This window comes from Anser anser (genome assembly GCF_964211835.1).
Source record: "Anser anser genome assembly, chromosome: 2".
Classification (NCBI taxonomy): Eukaryota; Metazoa; Chordata; class Aves; order Anseriformes; family Anatidae; genus Anser; species Anser anser.
In genome coordinates, this window is record NC_139721.1 from 144003283 (window position 1) to 144022129 (window position 18847).

An 18847-nucleotide genomic window follows, 5' to 3' on the forward strand; every position below is an offset into this window, starting at 1 on the left:
TGTGCATCTTTATTACAGCAACAACGCAAAAACCCCACAGTGAACAGCTATTGGCACGTTTTAAACCCTCTGGGAAGGGACAACTTCCAGTGATTTTACATTAGATCACCTATGAATATATTAGAAATCATTTTAGCTTGGGAATATACCTTGTAAAATTTTGATTAAGAAGCAAAACTAAACAGGAATCTTTCTTTTGCTCCAGGCCTTCATTTTAAGGAGGAAAGCACTTTGACTTACTACCACTTGGCTAGTTTGTTTCCTCTCTGAGCAATTTGTCATCCAGAAATACAGATTCACTGACTGATCTCACATGCTATATTTAAGGCAGAGTGCTGAACATTCAGAAATACAGGAGTCATTCTGTAATTTCAGAGCAGCTGTAATACCTGATCACCCTGTAAGAGGCTGCCAGAAGGGCTCCTGGCTAATGCCCATCGCCATTTGTCCAGAGGTGTCAGCTTGCTGACTGGGGCAGGGAAATCAGGGATTTGATTCAGATCTGATGCACCTCTTATACTTCAGAGGCAATGCTTTTGGATACGTGTTGACTCTAAATTTTTATGAAAAGGCTCCCAGTAGTGCATGGGAGTGGATGCTGTGTTATAGTCGAAACAAAAAGGGAAAGCAGATGTGAAAACTGTGCCCTTAAGCACCCCCAGTTTTTAGCGTCGAGGATTTCAGAGTTTTTCATTCTACGTGCAAATTAGGCGAGGAGATCAATAAATGTTTTCTGCATAAATGATTAAATGCTGTGTGGTATTGCTGGTATCACTGGGCACGCGTTCAAAAGACAACTAAGGCCCCAAAGAAGCAGTTATTTTTGACACTGTGGTCTGTCACGAGTGATTCTCTTAGTTAAGACTTTTTCATTTAATGTAAAACAGGAACGAAGAAAACTCCCCGTGATCTTTCCGAGCGCTGCGCTTTCAACCCCGCCCCTCCCGTGGTATTCGCCCACCGCCACCAAGTTTGTTATGGACGCCTTAAGGCGGCCCGGGGGCGGGGCCATCTGGCGGGGGCGTGGCCACACGAAGCCCCGCCCCCCGCATTCCAACGTGCCCGGGCCCTGAGGTAAACACAGCCGCGGCCCCGCCCCCCCGCGCCCGGCCTCCAGCAGCTTCCAGAAGGGCCCGGGCCCGACGCGCGCGTGCCCGCGGAGGGAGGGGGGGGGGCGGTGCCGTGCGGCGGGAGCGCGCGGCGCTTGTGGCGCAGGCGGAATTGGGGGCGGCGGGGCGGGGAGGGGCCGGGCGGGAGGACGGGGGGTGATGCCCGCGTTTATTTTTACCCCCGCCGCTCCCCGCTCCCCGCCCCGGCTCCGGCGGCGCCGCCTATAAAGCGGCGGGGCGGCGAGGATGCAGCTGTACAGCTCGGTCATCACCCACTACCCGCCGGGCGCCGCTCCCCCGGCCACCGCCGCGGCCGTCTTCAAGGTCTCGCTGCCGCCGGGACCTCCCTCCGCTGAGGCGGCCAAGAGCGGCGCCGCGGGGCCCGGCCCGGCCGCGGGGAGCCCCGCTAAGGACGGCTCCGTGCCCGGCGGGGGCACCACCGCCACCAGCGCCACCACGAGCAGCAGCGCCATGCCCGCCTTCTCCTCCTGCCTGCAGGTGATGCCGGCGGCCAGCCCCGCCGGCCCGCACTACAGCTCCTGCGCCCACATCGCCGTGGCCGCCCGCCGCCGCCGCCCGCTGGAGCGGATCGTGCCGGTGCGCGTCGTGCAGCGAGACGAGGCCCGCGGGGAGACGCTGCCGGCCCCGCCGCCGCCTCACGGCCGAGCCTGGCTGGAGGGCGTCCTGGAGGGCGTGCGGCAAGTCGGGGGCGACGCCGAGCCCCCGGCCCCCGCCGCCGCCATCCCGCGGCCCGCCGAGGAGCCCAGCAACCGCAGCCTGCGCCTCAGCGAGCACCGCCAGGCGCTGCAGGCCGCCGCCGGCGGGCCCCGCGGTGAGGGGCGGCCTGCTGGCCCTGAGGGAGAGGAGGTGGAGGAGGAGGAGGAGGAGGAGGAAGGCGGCCGTAGTGGCGGTGTGCCCCTCCGGGGGTTGTGCGGGCGTGCGGAGCGCAGCGAGAAGCTGGCGCTGTACCTGGCCGAGGTGGAGAAGCAGGACGGGTACCTGCGGCAGAAGGGCCGGTTCCGCTTCCACATCATCCCCGACGGGAACTGCCTGTACCGAGCCGTCTGCAAGGCGCTGTACGGCGACCAGCGGCTGCACGGCGAGCTCCGCGAGCAGACGGTGCACTACATCGCCGACCACCTGGACCACTTCAGCCCCATCATCGAGGGCGACGTGGGAGAGTTCCTCATCGCCGCCGCGCAGGACGGCGCCTGGGCCGGCTACCCGGAGCTGCTGGCCATGGGGCAGATGCTCAACGTGAACATCCACCTGACGACGGGCGGCCGGCCCGAGAGCCCCACCGTGTCCACCATGGTCCACTACCTGGGGCCCGAGGACCCGACGCGGCCCAGCATCTGGCTGAGCTGGCTCAGCAACGGGCACTACGATGCCGTGCTGGACCGCCTGTGCCCCAACCCGGAGTACGAGGCGTGGTGCAGACAGACTCAGGTGCAGCGCAGGCGGGACGAGGAGCTGGCCAAGTCCATGGCAGTGTCCCTGTCCAAGATGTACATCGAGCAGAATGCCTGCTCATGAGACCACCAGGCCCGTGGGCTGACAGACTGACAAAAGGTGCGCTGGCTGTGATGGTGATGCCTTAATCCTTAACGAAGCAGCAGCACCCCAGACTGAGAAGAGCCGCAGATTGTGGGGGATAAATCCAAGCGTATTTGTAATATTCTGTTGTAAAAAAACCACCTTAGCCTCGGATTATTTGCCAGCGGGTTCTCCGTGTATGTTTGTGTCTCCCCTCCCCACTGTTTCTCTATTTTCTATAAGAATGTATTTTTTGCACAATATTTATAAACTGTTACCTCCATCTTCTACATCTCGTGTTAGTATCTGGCTCTGAGCTGTACAGCCAAAAACGTTTGTAAACGGTTTTTGTAGATAAGGCTTATGATGTAACAGCTATTTTTTGCTGTGTTTTTTTACCCATAAACCTTATATTTCTACCAAATGAAGTTGGTGTCAAATGACCCTCCCTAGCTGATGAAAGCATTGTGGGTGTTTCTTGCAAAACAATAGTTTCTCTAGAAGTGCAGCAAAGTCTGAAAAGATTACTTCTTAAAACAGTTGCTTTCTCTGCCTCCAGCACAGAACAGGTCCTTTGAGCCGGTTGGAATGCAGCTGACATGAACAGTACAGGGAGCAATTGACTCTTCTGTATTTAATTACTGTTTTGAGTAAACTGGCCTCTTGTTGCCTGGTTGGCTTACCCTCTGCTCCATTTATGTTATTTATCTGTAATAACAGAACATTAACTTGCAATAGAATGTTGTGACTAGATAATAGCCTCCCGCTTCGGCAATAATTGCCTTGGCTGCACCTCAGTGTTTGTGTCTGGTTTCTGGGGTTATGGTGTCTTTTGTACAGGCCCTGCTTCTTTTTTGGCACTTGTATTGCACCAACAAATCATTATCTGATCACAACATTTTATTCATTTAACTTTATTTTCTAATCAAGAAATCAGGAGCGGTGTTCTGCATTAAAAAGTATTTAAATTGAGATTTGTATGGTTTGCTGGGTCAAACATTTAAATGTTTCCAATCTGAATTCTGTTTCTTCTACTTTCTGATTAACTTGTTAGATATATTTATTAAGTAATGCAGTTTGTACTTTTTTATTTTGTAATATATTGTGATTTTGGAATTTATACCGTATTTGTATAATAGGAGTATTCTCAGCTAAAATGGAATGAATAAAGAATATAATTTTACTTGTGCACCCTTTGCATTCCTTGTGTGGTGAAAATCTGCAAGTTGACTCCCAGTAACTTTTATGTAGTTTCTCTGTCCTAGTTTCCCCACTTAATAGGCAGGAGGCAGGGATGTGATGCTTGACAAATGTGAACAACTGATAATTCTGGTGTCTGTGAATGTGTGAAAGAAATGCAAACAATCAGTGATGAATGAATTATTTTGTGACTGTAAGAGATCATAGCATTTATCTTTGCCAACGAGAAACATTTTTGTATGTTATGCCTTAGAAGAGGGGTTCCCAAATGTGGTACCTGCAGTGGTGATAACATGGGTTGTGATGAGCCAGCTCCCTGCTGGGCCCGTGCAGACTTGCACTGGGACCTCTGTGGTTGAGGAACCTCTGTTCTGCAGCCATTCCCAGACGTTTTAGATTAGCCCTGTCACTATAGATACCTCTGTAACGCTTTTCTTGTTACTAGGATGGAAGTAATACAAGGAAATACAGCTTTTCCTTCCCTTACAAGAGTGAAATGCCTTGCAAGTTGTTAAACAGGACAGTGTGTATTTACAGCTATCTTTCCTCATTTCTAAAAATACTAGGTCATCCTTAAACAACAGGAGAGTACGGGCTTAAAATTAGGATTAAAGATGAACTAAGCAGCTGAAATGCTGCAGTCTTATTTGAGCACACGTGTTCTGATAATGAGCTGCAGGGCTGATCGTGTGTATATTTGGAACTGTTTTATATGTTGCAAAGAGGAAATGTAATACATTTCTATAATTTTCAAAGCATTGAAGTGTTACACGCAGAGTATATTTCCCTCCCCCCCCCCCCCCCTTTTTTTTAATACATGCAATCATGCACTTTAAAGGCCTAATGATGGTGGAAAAAGCAGTCTTGCTAGTCTGTTATTGCCTAGCTTGACTGAATCTCTGGAAAACTGGGTTCTGGGGTGAGAACAAGGCAAAGATGGGGACATGGGTGTCTTAATGAGAAGCAGAGATAGCTGATGAGGAAAACAGCTACTCAGCTGATGAAACACAAAAATGCAAGCATCACTGTGTATCAGTGGTGTGTTAGATGTTAAAAACATTGCATCCAGACTGTTTAGGTTTTGGGTTGGTTGGCCAAAGTTGTCAACATCCCAAACTTATTTAAAGAAACTCATTTTCTTTTAGGTCTTTTAAAATTACCAGTTTCAGCTATATCATAAATCGAACAAACCTTAGAAACACTCATGGAGTAAGCTAAGCAAAGAAGGATCGGTATTGCCTGGTGTTCACTCTATGAGAAAAAAATTCTCTTAAACAAGCAACAATAAAGTAGCAGTAAAATGAACATCACAGAACGCTGGGATGAGTCCCCAGAGGCTTCCTTAGTAATTCTGATGCCATTGCACGATTGAATGGCGTACGTATAACTTTAAGGAATTAAAAAATAAATAAATATTACTTGCTGAACTAATTTGCAAAGCTGTTAGGGATGTTCTGCTGAAGCATATAACAAGGTACTTTGTTTTGTGGCTCGCATTACATACTGTGTCAACTTTAAAAGGAAATGGAAACATGGCATGTTAGGTACTTAAGGCATGTGGAAAGTGAAATTTTCTTTATAACACCGGTGTTTAAATTTCAGCTGAGACACTGAGTTCAGCTGCAAGCTAGTGGCATCTTGCCTGAGCAGCAGCATTTCACAGTGGCAGGGATCCTAGCTTGGACAAACATGTATTTGAACCTATTTGAAATAAACTTTACCAGCAAAAGCACAAGTAGATCCCTTACTGATGCCTGTTACTGATTCCAGTAACTAAGGAAGAACAAATGTTGCCCTTGCTTATAATTTCAGTACCCGATTATTTTAACCTTGGGTAATCACTTGTATAGCCCAGTTAATCCTTAGACCTGTCTGGGGACTTTGGTCAACAGGCTCGTTATGGGCAATAAGTGAGAAGGAGAGCTTTGAGTGTTTAGTTCTGTGGTTGTTTAAGGGAGGTAGAAAATGGTCTAATTCTCAACTGAGCGAATGCGGAGTCTGCTCCCATAGGCTCCACATCAACTTAAAACTTTGTGATGCTACCTTCTCCTATATTCCTAAAAAGAATTGGGAGCTAGATGACACGTCGAATACTTCATGTCAGGTGTTTCTTAGGTTGCAAGGCCATGTCATTTTGTCTATTAATGTGCAATGGGTATACTGTAATCCTTGTGTGTCTTGATCAGGGGCTGGTACACAAAACAGGGTTTGTAAGAATGGGATCGGTTTGTATGCAAAATGAGCACATTCCAAAATGGAAGCGGAGAAGTGCGAGTGGAAAAGGAAAAATTTGTTCATTGTTCTCCATCTCAGTCAATGCTTTTCTTCTTGGAACGTTCAGCGGACGATTGTTCGTGCTTAGTAACTCAGTAGGATGTATAAAAGTTGCCTAAAGCCAGCTACTGGGCTTAGCTCTTCTGTTGGACTTTGCTAGGACACTACATGTGTGAAAGATAAATCTGTTACATTCATGTCACTTGTAAATAAAGGTGTATTTCAGTACTCCTTGTATACGTACCATCTGCATCCAAATGTTTCTTCTGTCTACTTTTGCTCTTACTGTGCTGGAATTGGTTGATAGGATTCTTGAGGATAAAAATTTTATTTTTGTTTTGTGGTGTGCAAGAGTGCACATCTGAATCTGACCAGAAAATTACCATAGGTATCTTGTAATAGGGACAAGTACCTGGCATTAATTTTGCTTAAGATCAATATATTAATTTTGCTTGTATTTTCATGCATAGTTAACAATTTATTGACATGATTAATAAGTATTTATAGGTAATTATAATGCAAAACAAAACAACCTCAGCTTTGATGTTAAAAGATTCTCCCATTTTTTGGTTATATGGTTATATGAAAGTATGCAGCATGCAGAAAGGCTTTGAGTAATAGTTTGAAAGGACATGAGCTCTGTCAGATGCAATTCTGTAGTCATGATGACTTCTTTAAAGAAGCAGAAAAGTTTTAACTTTGACCTTTTTAGTAATATACAGGGTGATTTATAACATGTAGGTACGCATTTTAGTTTAAAGAAGTGGCTTTTGTATTTCATATTCAGTTTTATTTTATATTCTCTTTTTTGAAAGAAGTTTATAGTATTAATGCCATAAAAAAGCAGTAAGATATTTTCCTTGATGTATATTAATAATAATATACTTAATATATACTTATATACCTTTTCCAGATTTAGGATTTAAATTCTTTTTTTTTTTTTTTTTTATACAAGGAAACCCATTCATGATGTTCAGACTATAAATTCACAGAATTAAAACACTGACAAGTTCCAGGTTTCAGGCTGCACGAGTGGTTATTATCCTGCCTCCTCATGTATTTATCCTCATTGCTGAACAAGATGAGGCTTCTCTGGAGAAAACGTTTGTGTGCAATCGTAGTAGCACGATGTGTGTACACAAATAGGGCTCATTTAAAATTTGGCATTTCCTCCATTTTTAGTGCCTATTTTTAAACCACTATGCTTTCAATGAGGATTTCATTTCCTAGAGGTTATAACGGGAGTTGTAGAAAATAGACAGTTGTGGCCTTCTTACAAGGCATGGGTGGTAGCGTTTGAACCTTCAGCACTGCAGCACAGTTTAGCTATGTAAAGAGTGGCATTTGCAGTACGGAATGATGAATTAGGAAGGGAGGGTAGCTGAGGGTGAAAGTTGGAGCTGGGAGCTGGTTGTGAAGGAGCACAGGTTGTCTCCTGTCCTTCACCTTCTGTGTTCACCCCTGTCCCAAGCGCTGGGAGATCCCGGCTCGCTGTGATGTGGGGTGGGTCTGGGCTGTCTTCTGGTGGCAGCACGCATCTGCCTCGTTGCCGCTGCTCCTTGGTGCTTAGCTACTAATTTCTTCTCCTGCCAAGCTTTTTGGGGCTGTGGATGAAAGAAGGGACGCAACATTGTATCTCAAAAAAAATTAAATAAATCAGAATTTCACAGACAAAGCCACAGCATTTTTGTTGCCTGTGAACTTTGAATTGCTGCATACCAGTGAGTTAAAGCATGGGTCACTATCAAAATGGATTGCAAGAGCCAATATAATTTAAAAAATCAAATAAGGCACAAGTTAGCAGCTTTTTGAGACAGCAAAAACATTTGAAATACCTTTTTTTTTTAAAAAAAAATATCCAAAATGTCATTATTTAGGCTATATTCTTTTCACATGTGCGGGGTCCAGCATTATTCATGCACATAACTTCTGGTTTTTGCTGAACATAAAACTTAATTTTTTCAGCTATTCGACTAACTGACATCACTGAGCAAGAAAGCACATGTTTTCGTATCTCTGGCTAAAGTTTGGAACTTAGAGAGCTCTGTTACTTTAACCTAATATGGCTAAGAGCAATACTTTGGATGCTCTGCTCAAGTTTAGAAATAACATGATCTTTGGAACTCCAACAGAGCTTCTTTTGATATTTTTTTCAGAGAGAGCCAGTGATTAAAATGTACTCCTTTTGTAAATAAATAATACAATACATTTTCTATTTCTCTGTTTTCCGTTCGACTTAGAGGTTGAGCTTTGACTAAGCAATTGACTAACTTGTTTATATGATTTGTTTGCCTTCCTGCCAAACTTCAGCTCCACCGGATTAGGTTGCTCTCAGAGGCTGACCTTGCCTTTCGTAGCTTAAGGTAGGAGTGATGACAAAATTGATTGTCCCGATTACACACAATATTGCTCCTGCAAACCCAACCTGCAGTCTTTTCATTCCTTTTAATTTCATTTTCTATTGATTGATGATTTTTTACCCTTTTAAATTTGATCCCAGAAACTAGTTATGCTGTACAATAAAGCCTAATTAGATATTTGAGTGAGTTTAGGAGTTGACAGCTGTTTTGCTGCTTGCGTATAATTGGAGGGAAAGGTGGTTCCTGAAATGAAGCAATTGTGAAAGGGCTTGTTTTGCTCTGAAAGGTGGTTATGTCAGCTTGTGCAGCATTGTGACGGCTGATCTAAAAACTTCAATGCACTTGTGTTTATTATTTAGAAATAATCAATGTTAGCTCACAAGTTATGTTTTTACTAAACTGAGAATGGAAACACAAGAGACTAATATTGGTAGATTAAAAATGAAAATAATGTTCTGCTGTTAGGAGCCAGGAAGAAATGCTGTTGTTGTTGTTATTGTTTTTCATTTCCCATCATGTCTAGTATCCAGGGAAAAAAATCTTCAGCTTTAGGTAGTAAATATTTGTGCATATGGCTAGCATTCTTCCCAAACTGATAGGTTGAATACGTTTAGAATAAGACCTTTGACTTCAGATTTATACCCACAGAAGGGAACTTTCCTTGGCTAATTGACTATCTTTTGTGCTGTAGACCATATAGACCAACAAAGCTGCAACTTCATCTGGGACTTACACGAGAAGCAGTGCTACTGACAGCTGCTGAGAGCATACGCTCTGCAGAGAACTGGAAACTTCATCTCTTTTTTTTTTTTTTTTTTCTTTTTGGTATGCAGCTTATCTTGCCTATCAGGAAGTAAATATTTATGGATGCTTTCTCAATTAGGTAGCTGTCCTTTTGTATAAACTTACAACAACTCATGTGAATATGATTCATAGTAGATTTCCAATTTTCAGCTAGTGGTTCACAGCAGCTGCACCAAAGAGACCCTGTAACATATGAAATTGCCAGTAAATGGGAGGAAACCACAGGTATTTGATTGTGTGTTGACAGGATTTGTGTAGTTGTTTTCTCTCCTTGTAGAGGAGCTTGATATAGTTCTGTCCAGAGAAACAGACATGTTTCAGAATGGGGATATAGGCAAATCTGGGCACTGTTAGCTAAATGAATTAATATCTTAAAGGGAAATAGTCATTCTGGAAAGCTTCACATTATCACAGAGATATTAAAATTATCACTGTTGGGATAGCCTAAGATTCTAAGTGGTTCTTCCAACCACTTTATTTCCACAGTTTTTTTCAACAAAAAACAAAAGAATGTCATATTTTACAACAAAACTATGCATAAAATGACTGGACAGAATTGCAATAATTCTCTAACAGCCTTATTCTATGTGACAATGTCCTAGGTATTTTCCTGTTGTGTTTTCTTCCAAGAGTCCTTACAATTATAAGTTAAATGACAAATAACACATAGCAGTTATTAACACCTTTTAGTGTTAAAATGGTAAATAGCACATAGCAGTTTTAACATCTTCGGCAGGCCTGTTGTGTGGTTAGTTAGGGTGGGAAGTGAGGGGGCAATATGATTCCTGAAGTGAGTAGCACTAGTTTGTCCATATATCAGCTTTCTCTGTCTAACAGTAACCACTCATTCTGCATTAACCAGTGCCCAAAAGTTCATTGATATGTAGTTTTATGTATGGGTCACAAAAGTCCCTGTAATTTCAATTAAGAAGCTCGGCAGAGATGCATGACCAGACCATAGCAACACCTAACTGATGCAGATTGTACACTGCGTTGAATGTTATTTATATGCTCAAGCCTGAAGTTACAATATGCACCTGAAATACGCTTTGGTTGCATGTGAGGTCCACCACCAGCCAACTACAGCATGCAGCCGGGCAGCTGTGAATCCTGGATGGCCTCCCATTCCTTGGGGCTGACTCGACCCAGGTTCTCTCAGGCTGAGCTTCAGTCCCTGGTCCTGTCAGGCATCTCAGCATCTCCTGGCTCAGCAGCTGCAATTTGGCTTCCTGGGGAACAAGTGGGGTCAGTGAGATCAGCGTGTCAAACCCACTCCTCGCATTCCCCTTTGAAACTCTAACGTCCGTGACATTATTTGGTGGGTGAATAGGTGCTTGTAACAGAGAACGTTGGACTTTTACTTGTTGTCTGGAAGCTTACGTGATTTATGGCACTAGACTCATCCTCAGGTGACAAAAGACAAATTGCTCCAGGTAGCTTGCATTTGAAAGAAACCAGGTCTTTCCAGGGACCGCTAATACAAGAGAAATTTTGGCAGTGGCAATCATTCTGCCAACCAGACCTTTAACCTGTGAGACCACGTAAGTAGGTGCTCTACTTCAGTCGAGGGATTGAGTTAATCTCTGCTAAGACTTTTGGTGCTTCCTCAAACCTTTGTGCTTTATCTCAGTGCTCCCTGGATTGAGCTCTAGCCAGCCAGCAGCTATATCAAATCTGCAGTCACTCGATGTTGATAGAGGAGGTAGACACGAAGCAGGTGCTGTTACCGTGCAGAGAAACTCGTGCTCCAGTGTGTCTCATTGATCTTTCCACTGGTGTCTTATATCACCCCTGTCTAGGATGATGTGTGAGGAAAAAGGGTTTATATACCACAGAAACGTGGAATCAGTCTCTCTCAGAATTCCATTAAAATCTCTCAGATAAAAATCTTCAAATCTGCTCCAAGCCAGTTATACTTACTTTTTTTCCCCTACAGACTAAATATATCAGCAGTCCTTTCTAGCTAGCCATGGAGGCATTTTACAACCCTGAAAATGCCACAGATGTTTGATCACCTCGAGATCTTCAGTGGAATGAAATTTTTTTTTTTTTTTTTTTTTTTACACCTAATTCAACCCTCGATTCAGATTTATATTCTGTTCAGATATTCGTTTCAGTCTATTTACTCCCACCATTATGTGTTTAATTCCCTCGTAAACTTTTATGTGTTTGTTCTCATTGTATAGAGAGAAAATGTTGGGTACTGTTTCCAGTGACAGTGAATACCATAAAAACTAGAAGGAAGGAGGAGAGAGGAATATCTTATGGTATGGAATGATACATGGATGCTTTAAGACAACAAAAAGCAAACAACAAGTTATTGACATGGATATTTTAACTTTCAGTCTTTTTTTTTTTTTTAAAGTGAAGTTGTGTTATGAGGCCAGATCTTATGTATAGGTCCCTTTTCCATGCAGACAGCTGTAGTGATTGCAGATGAGAAAGAACAATTGTGTGAAAACACAATTTAAGAAAAGGACATAAAATTTCATATACACACCAGAAAGATTAGGAACAGATTTCTGTCCTTTCACTACGAAAAGTCTGGCTCTTGGAAAAAATCTTTTGAGACTGGAAGCCTTCTCTAGAGAGCCTTTAGTCTTTCTAAATGTTCCTTATACTGACCGTGCATGCTTACACAATTCCTAAACGCCATGAAGAGACAATCAGTGCTGTGTGAACAAAAATGAAAGCAAGGTGTCTATCTCTGAGATTCAAGTGTCACAAGTGAGGAAACCTTCATTTTTGAATGGCTTGACCTGTGGGTTTTACATGCCAGTTATAATTTTACTTTAATTTACATGGCATAAAAATGTTTTTCTAACTTTTTTTGCAAAGCATTGCCTTTTTCCACCCAGAGTTTACATACGAATAGAAATCTTAGTTCTTGGGAGTTGAGTCATACAATCCCAGAATCATAGTTTGGTTTGGAAGGGACCTTAAAGCCCATCCAGACCCAACCCCCTGCCATGGGCTGGGACACCTCCCACCAGACCAGGTTGCCCAAGGCCCCATCCAGCCTGGCCTTGGACACTTCCTCGGATGGGACATCCACAGCTTCTCTGGGCAGCCTGTGCCAGTGCCTTACCACCCTCTGAGTAAAGAATTTCTTCCTTATATCTAATCTAAACCTACCCTCTTTCAATTTAATGCCATTGTTCCTTGTCCTATCAGTACACTCATTGACAAAATACAGGTCCAAAGTCCAAAATACATTCTAGAAATTTTACATCTGATAAGATTTGATTTATGTGTTGTTTTCAATTTCACAAAATTTATGGTGTAATACAAGCACACAGCTGGGACTCTATGAAAAGTAAGTTTCTAAAGAAGTATTAATTCCACCATTACAGCCTTTTAAAGTAAGTGTTTACGGCTGTGTTAAGGTTAACAAGCAGTAAGGGAATTCTCAACAGGAAATATTACATGAATAGGACGTTATACAATCTGATGTTTCTTATGTACTTTGTTGTAAGTTTTCAGCTTGGATTTGTTAGGGGAAGAAAAGAATTTGGAATGGAGCTTGTTTGGGCTCTTTGCTGCCGTACTGGCGGGGGGCTCGTCCCAGCAAAGCCCCATACCCAGTTCCCTTCCTGAAGGAGCAGTCTTTGTGGCTGCTTAGTGCAGATGTGCAGAGCCTGTTGACACGGACTCTTAAAGGAAATCTTTGAAGGGTGGAAAGTAATGGCCACGGCTGTGTGGAAAGTCAGCACCATTACCTGTACATTATTTGAAGTGTCATTTCCTGTCTTTTCTTCTCTCTGTGCTGCCCAGTGGGGTGAAGGATGAAAATTACTTAGTCTTAGTTTTGTGTGTCTGCAAAACCCAGTGCTGTGCAGGCACCCATCCAGCTCAGCAGGAAGGCAGCGCTGCAGGGGCAGCACGGTGCTCGCTGGGTGGAAGGAAGCAGGGGTTTGCTGAAGGAGGCGGCTGGGATCCTGAGCCACACGCAGGGCTGCTTTGTGGTCTCTCCCTGAGCACAGGGCACTCTGGCGGTGTTTGGTGCCAGCACCCAGGGGCACAGGTCATCTTTTGGGAGAGGCATTTAACCCCAGGAACTAGATTTCAAGGCGTCCTTACGCAACAGTCTTACAATACCAAGCTGCAATGATTGCATGAGGAGTTTGTATCCCCAGGAGAGTGTTGCAGGCGCTATGTTACAGACCTATAAAAATCCCATATATAACTAAATTGCTATTTAATAGGAAACAGTGGTGACTGTAAACAGGAAAATTGTATAACGGTTATAAATAACTCACTTCCCAGCAATTCTTTTGGAGGGAAAAGAGGGAATTAATTACATGACAGCAGCTCAAGTCAGGCCCCTAGCTAAAACAAATTAGCTGCTTTGCCAATCCTTGGGACTCAGCGGTCTGAACTGCCCCCACTAACAAACTGCTATGCTAGAGCTGCAGAGCTCAGAAGGTTGACCCAGAATAACAAGGTGGTCTACAGTAACAATGCTGTGAAACACTGAAACTTGTGTTTTGTTTTGTTTTATTTTGTTTTCTGAAGGTTTAGGAGGAAGTTGCCTGTTCTTACATCATGTTCAAGCTTTAAAGGCCAAAATTCAACTCCTGATGCACGTGCAAAAAAGAGTTTCTTTGCTCTGGCTACTGGAGAAATATGGCTTTCACCCTCTGTTATCCCAGACAGGGCTGTTTCTGTCCCACCAACATGTACTCCTATCACTGTCTCCTGCATCACCTTCAGCCCTGCTCTGACCCGCTCAGCCTATTCTTCTGCCAACCTATAGCCATGCTCATGCCCAAAGAGGGGTCACCAGCTATCCCCATGGACCACAGCCTGAAAGCAGATGAGTAAAGCAACCAAATAAGCAGAGTAGTTGATTAGACTGATAATGTGTTGGCTATTTTTGCCTATAATCACACAAGTCTGCCGGGCTGTGGTACCTGTTACCTCTTCACCCTTGGAAAACATGGTGTTTTGTGATGTCTGTATTATTTTACATTTTTTAAAAGTCATGTTAGCATATTCTTCTGCTTTTGGGACATCTTGTATTCTACATAGCACACTGTAAACCTGTCAACCCGGCTGGGAACTGTAAGTTAAAAAGCCTGAAATAGCACAGCTTTTCCCATAGCTTCACCAGTGAGCTGGCCTGTGGCTGTGACAGGCCATTTGCCTGCTCTTACTTAACTTCTGCACATCAGCGGAGCAAGCAACAACTTTATCACAGCATTAACGTGCCATGTACTACAGCTAACATGCTTTATAAACAGAAGAAAGTACAATGAGCTACTATGAGTCATGGCAGGTTTGGTACATGCACTTTATTTTTCCTATTTTTCTGTGCTTGTAAATTGCTAATTCATGATAGATGCAATTGAAACATTTGACATTTCTAGTTTTCTATTCTGTTAGGCTCCTTTTGCTGTTTTTCTTTAGGCTGTAACTCTTTTCTGGCAAAATTGCTTTGCATTTGATTGTGAGAAGGTAGCTGTGCATGTGACCATTTATATACTAAAATATAGCATTTACCCTAAAGATTTTAGTAAGAGAGAAAAATTGCATTTACTAGTAAAAATGTAAGTATTCACAGGTTGAAAAGAAAACTTACACAGCAGATCCAGCTATTAACTGTTCTGCTATAAGCAGTCTTTATAAAAGGCAACAGAAGTATCTTATGTTCAAATATATAAAAATTAAAAACCCCTAATGAGCATAATGTTGCAATGATAGTCTCTCATTTGAACAGAATGATGTCTCAGATACAATTAGCATCTTTAAAAGTAAGTACTTTCGTATAGTTATCATTAAAACCGCATTTCTTTCAGTGAAGTTCACAATGTTCAAAAAAAAACAGAGACTTGCTACACTTTTATTTGTATGTATTTTGGCCAAGGTAGAACACCATGCCAGCTCTTTTATTAATAATAACTTGTAAAATAAGTTTCCTCCTCTCAGGCTATTTCATATCACTAATTTGTTTTCATTTGCTGTATAAAAGATTTCATCTCTATCTCAAACAAAATCAGGGATAGAAACGTTCCCCAAGCTTTTTGTCCCTAAACATGAGTTGTTTATTGTAGTATCTCTTCACTGCCTTTAGAAAACATAAGGAGATTAAAAACCTCAGTATGTTATATTACAGTGACAGATGAGATTGAAGCTTTTTTTACCTTGCATAAGTGGATAAACAATTCTGCAGGAAAATAGCATTATCATCATATGTTATTCTCTCAAGCGGTATGTGCATAAATAATCTTCAAAAGAAATGCCTTTAAAAATAGAAAGGGAGAAGTGAGATTTGCCGAATACCTTTGGGTTTCAGTTCTACCAGAACAGATATATATTGAGATAATGCGATACCCTACTATTTCAACCCTGCAGAAAAATTGGTCCCGTGTAAATAAGTATCACGCATGTGGCCACATATTGCTGCAATAATAATTCGTGATTACTTACCCAGTGTTCAGAACTCCTGATACTCTCAGTGCTGAACCTGTAAATAAGTGAATCAGACACCTGAATAATGGGAATAAGAATAACAGTTATGCTGTTCGTGATGTTTCTCCTGTGTCATTACACTTTGCAGTTTCTCACCGGTTTTAGTTGAACAGAAGTCTTGCTCGGGTTTAAAAGTCAATGTGAGCTAAATGTGCTTTTGGCTAACCTTCAGCATTACCTTCCTTCTTCATTGCTTTTGGTTAGCAAGCCAGAAAAGTTCATCAATCTTGAAAAGAGACACCATCTTAATTTGTTACATATGTCACTACAAACAGATGCTTATGATGGGGAAATTCAGTAGCTTCTTAAAGAGATCAACAGATTACATTACAGTTTGAAGGGAGCATTACTAGAAGATTAGAAGCCTCTTTTAATGACTGAGATTAAAAGCACTGAAAATCTAAGCTGTTACATTGCTCGATTTGCAAAGATAGGCATGTGGGTGTGCGCTTTCTAACCTTATGAATAGATGTGGTTTTGGCTGATGTGGAAGGCCAGAACTGGTGCCAGAATTCCTAAACATACCCAGAACACCTATTGTAAACATACCGTGAGCACCTACTCTAGTTGTTAGAGAAGAGGATAATCGAAGCTTACCTTTATAGCGCATTGGGGAAAAAAAGCTGATGTGGTGAACTATTATTCTTAGGTACAATGTTTATTTCAACAAAAAATTGAATATGCATGGAAAATGTTTCTGAAGTTAATTTCAATTGCATTTTAATTTAATAATTCAATAGACTTTTACTTAACAGTGTGCTGTTAGTGCCATATATATATCTAGTGATTCTTAAAAGCCAGGAGTTTGCTAAAAACTATACGAGAGTGTGCGTCTACTTGTAAAGTAATGTTTTTAAACTTTTCATATATATAATTATGACCAAGCAACTGCATTCCTCTAATGATGTATAACTGGATGGATAATGGCTATCATTGTAGCACTGCATGCAAAATAATTACTTTAGTCCTCTAAAACAGCAAGCACTTGGAACAAATCTAACACATTCGCAATATACAGCTGGGCCCTTGGACCCAAGTGGGTGGTATCTGAGTTCAACATTTTAAATACTCAGTTCTACAGTCTAAAAAAAGTTTTTACCCAGTAACAATGATCACCTAAAATGCTTGTATTTGTCAGAGCTCTGGTTTTGTTACAAAACTATGCCCCTAACTGTTGTACACTCTTGGTAGCGTGGAACCAGTTCAGAAAACAACTTGAGGGTTATAGACTATCAAAAATAAATCCTTTTCAGATATTTTCCCAGTCTTTCCAGGGACTGCCCTTCATCTTTGAATAACCCTGTATTACTTAACTCACTGTTAGAAAAAATAAATACCTTCACTGAATGAATCCAGTCTGACTGTGCCTCAATTGGGGAAAAAAAAAAAAAAAAAGTAGATAATCTCCACAGCTGTAACAGCCCAGATCCTACTTCTGCATTTTGCAGAACAATATAGGAGTCACTGTGCTGGTTCACATTGAGGGGTCAGGAGTGCCTGGTATTTTTTCTCTCCTGTAGTAGCTACAAGCAGTTGCCTGGAGGGAAGACTCAGAACAGGCTCAGCACGTGGGATATTCCCTGCTAAATTTTTCCTGACTCATGACTCTTTTGCAAAGGGAATTATCTGTTGGGGTTGGTCTCTTTAGTTACTCCTTCTCCTGCAAGCATTCCCCAAGTAATGGGGACAAACCCAGTCTCCCCTGAGCTCCCTTGCTTCTACAACTTTGGCCGTGCATGGCATCTTTTGAATGCCTTACACCTCAACCCATGCTCCACATGTCCTCTAGAACACTGCAAGGGTAAAGCTGAACAGCTCCAGCACCCAGACCTGGCGGTGGTGACAGAAAGCAGCCTCAGGCCTGGGCAAGAAAATGCCTTAAAAAGATGAAGCTGAACCTTCTGAAGATGAACTAAAACTGTCAATGTCAATAGAGAAACAGGCTTACCTTCAAATCCACAAGCAATAAATGATGTCTCGCCCCTGTTTTCCTCCAGGAGATAAAGATCTTACCATGTTGTTTTGCTGCTAGTCTGTCCTAGAGACTCCAGTTGTCTTTTCTCTCAGATCACAGAATCATAGAATCATAGAATGGTTTGGACTGGAAGGGATCTTAAAGATTACCCAGTTTCAACCCCACCAGACCAGGTTGCCCAAGGCACCATCCAACCTGGCCTTGAACAGTTCCAGGGATGGGGCATCCACAGCTTCTCCAGGCAACCTGTTCCTGTGCCTCACCACCCTCCAAGTGAAGAATTTCTTCCTAATATCTAATCTAAACCTACCCATTTCTAGTTTAAAACCGTTACCCTCAGATGCTCAAACTCAGCATGCCTAAGTAAACTCAGAGGAATTGCTTCAGCTTGTGTTTGTCTTTGGATGTTGTTGCTCTGTTTGGGAGCTGAAGAAAGGCCTGCAAGCTTTTCCCCTTCTATATCAGTTGGTCTATAGAAGATCTTTCTCTTCCCTCAAACCCTTCCTTTCTCATGCCCTTGGACATCGATGATGGTAAAAACCATTGTCAAAACAACCAACCAATCAACCAACCAACCCAAAACGGCTCTGAAAGGAACGGCATCATTTAGATGACTGCGCTTTCCTTGTTTCACTTTTAGATTGTATTTAGTGTCAGTAACAAAGACTTAAGCTTTACTAGCACTGAATCCCAAGTGCAGCGGAAGTCAAGGCTACGAGGTTAGGATAATTGGGTAAGTAGGCCAATAAGTAATTATGATAAGAAGGTTAGAATAATTAGTAGCAGCAATAAATGGCTAGAGTTATCCTACTTGAGTTCTTTGTTCTACATTTTGTCAGTGATCATTTTCTTAAAACTAGTTGCCAGAAGCAGCAGTAGATTGTTAAACACTCTTACACTCATAGAAGTGAAAATTAAATGATAGCAATGAGGAACAATGGTGATGTTTGATGTGAAAAGGATAATGTAACTGGTGTTAGTAAAGTGGAATATTTTACACTGAGTGTTACTCATTTACTGAATACTTTCAGACCAAAACAAAAGTTAATTCAAATAGAAATATAAGAAAGGTTTAACCAGTGACACATTCAAAGTCAAACAGGACCTGCAGCTGATGT

At 42.5% G+C, this 18847-nt stretch overlaps 1 protein-coding gene and 1 long non-coding RNA gene across 2 annotated transcripts; one reads left to right on the forward strand and one right to left on the reverse strand.

Annotated features, from left to right (window-relative positions):
- The first annotated feature begins 1212 nt into the window (after nucleotides 1-1212).
- OTUD1 (OTU deubiquitinase 1) lies at nucleotides 1213-3834 on the forward strand. Its single transcript, XM_083823629.1, has one exon. It carries the CDS (start codon nucleotides 1356-1358, stop codon nucleotides 2643-2645), a length of 1290 nt encoding a protein of 429 aa, XP_083679755.1. The 5' UTR covers nucleotides 1213-1355; the 3' UTR covers nucleotides 2646-3834.
- A 3320-nt stretch (nucleotides 3835-7154) lies between these two features.
- Nucleotides 7155-17491, reverse strand: LOC310893996. The gene is made up of 5 exons (XR_014579468.1): nucleotides 15713-17491; nucleotides 15427-15525; nucleotides 10321-10512; nucleotides 9389-9466; nucleotides 7155-7723 (listed from the first exon to the last, which is right to left on the reverse strand). It is a non-coding gene; the product is annotated as an uncharacterized lncRNA (long non-coding RNA).
- Between the last annotated feature and the right edge of the window lie 1356 nt (nucleotides 17492-18847).

Coding starts and splice junctions, on each gene's coding strand:
- OTUD1 (XM_083823629.1), top strand. CDS start 1,356: ATGCAGCTGTACAGCTCGGTCATCACCCACTACCCGCCGGGCGCCGCT.